The sequence below is a fragment of the Carlito syrichta genome, unplaced genomic scaffold (genome assembly GCF_000164805.1).
Source record: "Carlito syrichta isolate Samal-C Ts95f unplaced genomic scaffold, Tarsius_syrichta-2.0.1 Scaffold303316, whole genome shotgun sequence".
In the NCBI taxonomy this organism is placed as follows: Eukaryota; Metazoa; Chordata; class Mammalia; order Primates; family Tarsiidae; genus Carlito; species Carlito syrichta.
Genome location: NW_007247412.1, coordinates 785,068 through 793,467, shown reverse-complemented (window position 1 = coordinate 793,467; position 8,400 = coordinate 785,068). Strand labels below are relative to the sequence as shown.

The following is an 8,400-nucleotide window of genomic DNA, read 5'->3' as shown; positions in this document are numbered from 1 at the left end:
GGCGACCGACTGAGGCTCCGACTCAAAAAAAAAAAACAAAACAAGAAAAAGAAAACCCACATTAAGAATTACTACTTTATAATACAAGATGATGATCTAAGAAACTACTTTGACGTATTTGCATGTTAATCAACATTTATTGGTTCTCTCTCCCCATTTCCAAGTATTTCAACTATAATTTTGATTAGTTAAAAAACGTTAATGTAAGTTTATTAGCGAAGAGAATCAGAGATAGCGTATGTTATCAAAACAGCTCATATTGCTTCTTTGGTTTTCAGGTTCCTGAGTTTCAAGCTCCAAGTGTTTTTCTCCTAATCCTACAGTTGAAATGTACTCCTATTAATGGGACAATTATGTCATTTTTCAATCAATCCCTTGATAGTTTGCCATTATTTATTATCTGATTCCAACCTCACCAAAATGTACAGGATTTTTTAGCATCCGGTACTTCCCTATTCTAACTTTTTTGGCTTTGCCCTAGAATGACAGGTGGTTTCAGAATGCTGCACTTCTGTATATTTCTTTAACTATTAGTTAGAGTCTCAGTCTCACTCAGGCTGGAGTACAGTGGCACGATCATGACTCACAGCAGCCTCGATCTTCTGGGTTCAAGTAATCTTCCTGCCTCAGCCTCATAAGTAGCTGGAACTATAGGCATGCGCCACCACACCCAGCTAATTTTTTATTAATTTGTAGAGATGAGGTCTCGCTATGTTACCAAGGCTGGTCTCGAACTTCTGACCTCAAACTGCCTTATTCTCCTACCTTGTTCTCCTATAGCGCTGGGATTACAGGCATGAGCCACTGCACCTGGCCAATTTTATTTTCGTTTTTCTTTTCAGTGAAAGCTGTCTCCCTCTTCCCATTTGCCTATCTCGAAGGCTCTTACTCATTCTTTAGCATCCAGCTTAGGTGTCAGTTCCAGTATAAGAGTAGGAAAGGGTATATTTTATCTAGGTAGAGCATTTCTAGGATAATAGTGTCTTTACCTGTTTCTTGTTCACATGAATGCAACAAGATACTTTTAGAAACAGGATTCTGAAATATATCTACTTACTTGGGGATAAGAAGAGAAATTGATACAAGGTTAAATTTTATGAGTTAGAATTTTATCCCTTTTGATACTATTTGACCTGTACTAAATTTGTTGACATAATCAAACTCTCCTCCAAAAAGACCATTCTTCCTCACAATGTGAATAAATCTTTACTTTATTTGTATAAATTTAACATCACAAAACTTTTTATTGGACATAGAGAAATCATGGAATATGGAATAAATCAAATGTTGCTCTTTAATGAAGGAACAGTCCTTGGGTTCTCTATCTAATAGTAGAACTTTTCTTTTTTTTGAATTGGGGTTTTACTCTATCATCCCTGCTGGAGTGCAGTGGCATGATCATGGCTCAGTACAACCTCAACCTCTTCGACTCAGGTGATCTTTCCACATCAGCCTTCTGAGTAGCTGGGACTACAGGTGCATGCCACCACGCCCAGCTAATGTTTTGAATTTTTTGTAGAGATGAGGTCTTGCTATGCTGCCCTGCCTAGTCTTGAACTCCTGGGCTCAAGCACTCTCCCTGCCTTGGCCTCCCAAAGTGCTGGTGTTACAGGTGTGAGCCACTGTGCCCAGCCTGGAGTCCCTTTAAAAGTCTTATTTTAGATATATTTTACTACAACAGCAGCAACACACTTTTTTAAATCATTGCACAAAAGAAAAGCCTTACTTAACAGCTATTTTTTATAACACAGATCCCCATATTGTTCTACACTTCTACTGCTCTCCAATATTCCTGTACCTCTTGAATCCCACCACTAAGCAAACTTCCCTTCATGTTAACAGTTTCATAGCCTTTCCTCTTGTCTACCTCTAGCTGAGCATTTCACTGAAGACAGCAGACATCGAGATGTTCGTAGTCCTGTTCTTTATCTCAGTTCTTGCCTTTACTTTGAGATTTCCGTTTCCACATCAACAGTTATAATTATACCAGTACCTTGAACTCTTCGTTTCCATGACCTCTTCTTGCCTGTACCTGGGCCAGGCATTCAGATTTCAGGTTGTGCTATGGACCTTGCCGTGACTGACACATGACCTCGCAAAGCTGCTGGTCTCTCTGACAAGGCAGTTATTCCAGCTGGCTTGGCTGTCTCAGCACGGTGTCCTGATCTCTCACGTGAGTTGAGAGTTCCAGCTGGTCTTTTCCTGCCACCCCTTTCTTTGGGTCTTCTCCGTGTCGTTCGGATGGTTTTCTTAGAATGTAAATGTGGTGATTGCGTCTTGATTATAATTCTTCAAGGGTTCTCCATTATTCTCAAGAGCAAAATGTACAAATAGCACGGTGTATCTGGCCCTTCAGTCTACCTCTGGATTTTGTCAGTTATTGTCTCATATTCTGACCTTTGCATAATTTTCCTTGGCCATGTTGAAGTATTTATCATGCTTCAAATGCTCATTTGCAGTTATCAGGGGATTCTTTTCTCACTTCCTGTGACGTCTTCCTTGGCATTGAGGCTGATTTAGGTACCAGGTTCTTGTAGATTGTACCTGAATTACAGCTCTTAACATAGGGTGATGATTTCATATTGCTGCCTGTTTATTAGCAAATAAATCATAATAGATCCTTTTACCCAGGTAAAAAGGACATGAAATACATTAAAAATTTGTTGACTTAATAAGCAGTTTTCAAAGAGAAAATAAAACTAGCAAAGAAAACTATTATTCTAGCTTCCTAGTAACCAAAGAAGTGTAGACTTTAATAGTTTGAGTCTATGTTTTCACGGTTATAATTAGAAAGTTTTAACATATACCATTCATGTTGACATGATAAAATAAAACCGGTGTTGGTGATATTTTAAATTGCTATAACTCTTTGGAAAGTTAGACAGTTTGTGGATCTAGAACTGAAAAACTGTTTCAAGTGTGATTATAAAGGCAAGATAAAGAATAAAAGTCAGATGTAAGAGTGCGTGTTTATTATGACTGACATTTAAAATGAATACTTAAAAGACTAAGTAACTATATATTACAGCAGTAGCAGGGATTTTGTGATGTTGGAACTGTGGCTAGTTTTCCCACCTTTGACAGTATCTTCCATAATGTGGTTGTATATTATGGTGTAAAACGTATATGACTTATCTAATATTTGGATTTTTATAAAGTTGTAGTCCTGAATCAGAACTCTAATGTAAGAGCACCCAAACACTATTTGAGTCATTTTTTTTCTTTTATAATGGCTTCTCAGTCAGAGAGTAGTAGGAGGACTGATAGTTAAAAGTTGCTGTTGAGCCAGGCACGGTGGCTCACGCCTGGCTCTTTGGGAGGCTGGGGGGAGAGGATTGCCTGAGCCTAGGGGTTCAAGACCAACCTGGGAAGCTTAGTGAGACCTTTCTACAATCAAAACATTAACTGGGGGTGGTGGCACGTGCTTGTAGTTTCAGCCACTTGGAAGGCTGAGGCAGAAGGATTGCCTGAGCCCAGCAGGTTGAGGTGGCGGTAGCCGTGAGCATATCACTGCACTCCAGCCTGGATGACAGAGTGAGACTCCGACTCTTTAAAGAAGAAAAAAAGTTGCCGTCAAGATATGCTATAAGTGGCCAGTATAGAGAGTTGATCACTTAAATAAGGTTTCAAGATTGACTTATGCAGCTGTTCTTTATTTTTAAACTCTTAATCATACATTTTTTGTTTTAAATGTAGTTTTTATTTTGGTTTTAAGGTATCAGTTTTTGGAAGAAGCTTTTCAAAATCAGAAAGGTGCAATTGAAAATCTACTGGCTAAGCTTCTTGAAAAGAAGAATTATGTTCATTTTGCAGCTACTCAGGTGCAGAATAGGTAAGTGTTTTGTCTTAAAAACATATTTTTACTTTAAGGATTATTAAAGAAAAATGAGGCCATTTAAATTTGTTTTTCTACTATATTATATTAAGCATATATAAAAATTATTTTTTTAGGGGAATGTGGTATGAGTTTGGGATTATATTTATTAATTAAGCAAAATTTAACTGACCAAAATTTTGTATTTTACAAAAATAATTAATAAAGCTCTAGTCTGTGTAAGCCCTAAACTTGGAAAAAGAGATTAACTTGGGAAGAGTTGAATTATAAAGTTTAAAGTAGAGACTGTGTGGAAGATATAGTGTAGAGGAGACAGTATAAGTACTGGGCAAAGTTATTTCCCCATCTGTAAAACAAGCATTAAAACTGTTATCTTACAAGTAACATTATATAATGAATACATGGTAGGGTTTGTGGTACATAGTAAGTGCTCAGATTTTAGCTGCAGCTATTATATTTATCATTATCATCATCATTATTAAAAAACTACTGTATTTTGCTACATTTCTAAATAAACTCATTTACTAATAAGGGAAGCAAGAGTAGGTTTCATAAAAGAGCAGTTTAACAAAGTTGGGACTCTTACACCAGAGAAACAAACACTTGGAGCTGGCATAGTTAACATCTGAAAATTCCTGGAGTCATAAATAGGGTTAGTGTGTGTTTATTCTGTAGACTCACAAATACTGGGTCTTCTATTTAATTTAATATTAAAATCTATTAATTTATGATGATTAAAATGGCACATGGTAGATGCTCAAAAAATATCAGGGGTGACCAAAAAATGTATACACATTTTAAGAGATGTTATCTATTATTACTTTTAGTTTGCCATAATCAGAAGTGTCTGTATGCTGATGTTTATGCCTCTCATAATTGCAGAGGTCAAATGTGACTTGAACTCGTCTTTTTTTATTGATATATACTGAATACTACAATTTTAATATAGTTTTTTTTTTCCTTAAAACGTGTGTACATTTTTTTGGCACCCTCTTCCTGTATTAAATAGTTGAATGAATGAATGAAAATAGTGCTTTACACTTGGTAGAACTTTTCCTCTTAAAAAGTGATATCAGGCTGGGCATGGTGGCTCATGCCTGTAATCCCAGCACTTTGGGAGGCAGAGGCCAGAGGATTGCCTAAGCCCAGAGGTTCAAGACCAGCATGGGCAATTTGGTGAGACCTCATCTCTACAGTAAATCAAAAAATTAGCCCGGTGTGATGGTGTGTGCCTGTGGTTCCAGCTACTTGGAAAGCTGAGGTGGAGAGGATCGCCTGAGCCCAGTAATGTTGAGGCTGTGGTGGCTGTGAATGTGCCACTGCGTTGCACTCCAGCCTAGGTAACAGAGTAAGAAACCAACTCTGGAAAAAAAAAAGAAAGAAAGATATGATACCTACAGAGGACAAAGTTCCATCAGGGAATGTAGATTATATATATACACACTAGTCATTGCTTTTTTTTGTCTTTGAAATGTCAGGTTGTTTTAGGTTAAACTACTGATATGTTGTAGTTGATTTTGGAGAAGATAACTGTATACATTATAATATGAAATATAACCATACATATTTATATATGATATAAATAATATGAAAATGTAAGTGCACATTATAATGACTATTAATACAGATATTTATGGATAAGTTAATATAAATATAAGTGCATTATAATATGAACTATTACTGTATTTATATGAATAGATATAAATTTAAAATGTAAGGATGCATTATATGAAATATTACTGTAGATATTTATAGGACTATAACATAAATATAAAAATAAAACAAAGCATTATATGAAATATTAATATATTTATATCGGTATATAAATATAAGAATAAATAAATATATGCTCTGGAATACTATAGACATAACTGTAAATAATGCAAAATATAAACATTTATATATTTGGATGTCATACATATTTATATAAATAACCATATGAATAATACAAAATCAAAATATGTTTATATTTGAATATTAACATAATAATAACCAATAAAAGAGAAAATAGCTGTGTCTTCTCAGAAATTTTAAGTGGATATTCCTTTCAAAGAAAGTAGAGTTAGTTGATTCATATGGCAATCCCATAGTTTTATACAGATGTCTTGTTACGTACATTGTATTTTTGTACATATTTTGTACACATGTTCCAGGATCTGTATACAAAAAATAGAACAAGAGGTTTACTTATTACAAGATTGCAAAAGTTGGGGAGATTACTTTCATCTACATAAACCTTTAAAAAGAGTATTAAAATCTCTAATGGTAACTTGCCCCTCCAGACTTGTTCTGCAGTGGCCTATTTCCACTCTTTTTTAATATGCATTTTTTCTTCCTTTAAAACTGAACATACAGCAGTAGACTTGCTTAAGTCCGATAGGAGTCTGACTTAAAGTAACTATTCTCTGCTTTTGGCACAATTCCATTTTTGGCTCATTCATTTTACATTTGAGACTTAATATTTCTTTCTTTCTTTTTTTTTTTTTTTCAAAAGCAGGATTTATTGAGAGGACAGAAAAGCTCCTACATTGTGAGGAGGCCCAAAGGGGTTGCCCAAGACTTACATTTCTTACTGCTTGTAACTGGTGCCTTTATTTAAAAAAAAAGTCACTTTAAGGACAGAATTCAATAAAATTTTCAAATGAGTGCCCAAAATAAGCAATGATGTGTGGCACAGGAGGAAAAAACTTCATTTTTGCTTGGAGTACATTCAAGTTACTAAATTTGAGTATGGCATATGCAGGGCAGTTTAGAGCCTGAGTATGAATTAGAGTTTGCACAGAAGTAGAATGCATAAAAATTGAAGACTGCCTCTTATGGTTGGTTGTTGACATTTTACATATTTATATTGGTGGAATTCTCCACTTCCTGTTTTATAAATACCAAGCTACCAGCCGCTCCATATTTGCAGTTAAACTTTCATGACCACAGTGGGTGCTTACTTCTATTTCTAAAACATCTAATAGCTATTCTTAAAAATGGATCAAAAATGTCTTTCACGCTTTACTGCATGCAATAGAAAACAATTTTGAGAGGAAATTTTGGAAGAAGCGTATCAACCCACATTTGAAGTGATTCATTTATAAGTGGAAATAAATGCTTCTAAGTTTAACTCCTATCCTTTCAAAAGATAATAATTATTGCATGTGACAGTTATTTTGCACATTGTTCTTGGAAAATATTAAGGTTAAACAGAACCAATGTGCCATATTTGACACTAACCAACGGTTGTTAGTGTCAGACATTTGTATATCACATTTACGTCACAGTAACTTAAGGAGATTGAAACCCAGCTTAATAAACTGGCCTTTATGAGCTTAATCTAATATTACTAAATACTAAGTTCATTCTTTTATCTATGTTTATAACTTGTTTGAACCAAATTGAGTGGTCAGGTCTGCTGAAACATAAGTTGTACGTTTTGACAAATTTTAATTTTAATTACTTGGTTAAGTGCCCAGTTGGATGAATTTCTGTAACAGTTGATGATTCCGAGCCATAGGATAAGTTGATAACCTAATGATGCATTTCTCTTATTCAGGATAAAAGAAGTAAATGAGACTAACAAACGAGTAGAACAGGAAATTAAAGTGGCCATTTTCACCCTTATCAATGAAATTAATAAGAAAGGAAAATCTCTCTTACAGCAGCTAGAGGTATGGTTCAAAGCCAAAATAAAACAAAAACTGCTTCTCTTGCTCTTCAGCTGTTCTTAATGTTTATTGAAAACTCTTTTAGATGGCGGGGGGTATGGAAATAAAGTCAAATTAAAAATAAGGTTTTTTTCATTTTCTATTGAAAACAGGACCTTTTTTCTAGTTAGTTACTTTATAGCCCAATTTAATAACACTGATTTCAGCTGCATACATTAGGTGATAGTGATGTCCTCTTAGGAATGAAATAAATATTACTAAAATGTGATGTAATTGAAGGCAACACACAGGCCCACCACATTCCTCCTCATCCGCTTAGGATGGGGCCTCAATTTAACTTTTCCACAATAAATACACATTGGGCTTCTGTTTGAGTCATTTTTGTGTTTCACCTTATTTTAAAAATACTTCCATAGTTTTGCTGAAAATACTACTCATTTTGAAATTTATAAACCTTAAACTTATAATTTTGTGGCATTAGGCCTTTTTGTACCTATTTTGAGATTAATGTATATGTGTAAATTTTTCAATGAGAATGTAGTCAGTTTGTGAAATCTAAATCTTTAATCAAAGACTCCACTACCCAGTTAATTTATTCTTAGCAAGCTTTAAATGTGCATTTTTCTGAGAAGTTGACATTTTAAAAAAATGTTTCATGTTTGAAATTTTGTGCTCTTACGTGGGCTTAGATAGTATGTTTTCTGCACCATTGAATAGTAGTAATATAAACCATGTATCTGACTATTTAACTTTCATTAATCTCAAATTGCCAGTAGGAGACTTTGTTTCTGTTTCAGCTCTTCATAAAACCTTTAAAGAATATCAGGTACATAGTTACGTACAAATGAAAAAAATTTTGTCAGCAGAATGTTGTCTCTGAATTTCTGTCTTTGAAATCTTTCGACTGAAACA

At 34.6% G+C, this 8,400-nt stretch overlaps 1 protein-coding gene across 1 annotated transcript in view; it reads left to right on the top strand.

Annotated features, from left to right (window-relative positions):
* The window catches only part of TRIM33 (tripartite motif containing 33), an 80,032-nt gene that overhangs the window by 31,938 nt on the left and 39,694 nt on the right, over nt 1–8,400 (top strand). Inside the window, exons 5-6 of the mRNA XM_021712489.1 lie at nt 3,716–3,832; nt 7,377–7,491. Coding sequence (XP_021568164.1) covers nt 3,716–3,832; nt 7,377–7,491 — 232 coding nt within the window. The remainder of the gene's footprint in view (nt 1–3,715; nt 3,833–7,376; nt 7,492–8,400) is intronic.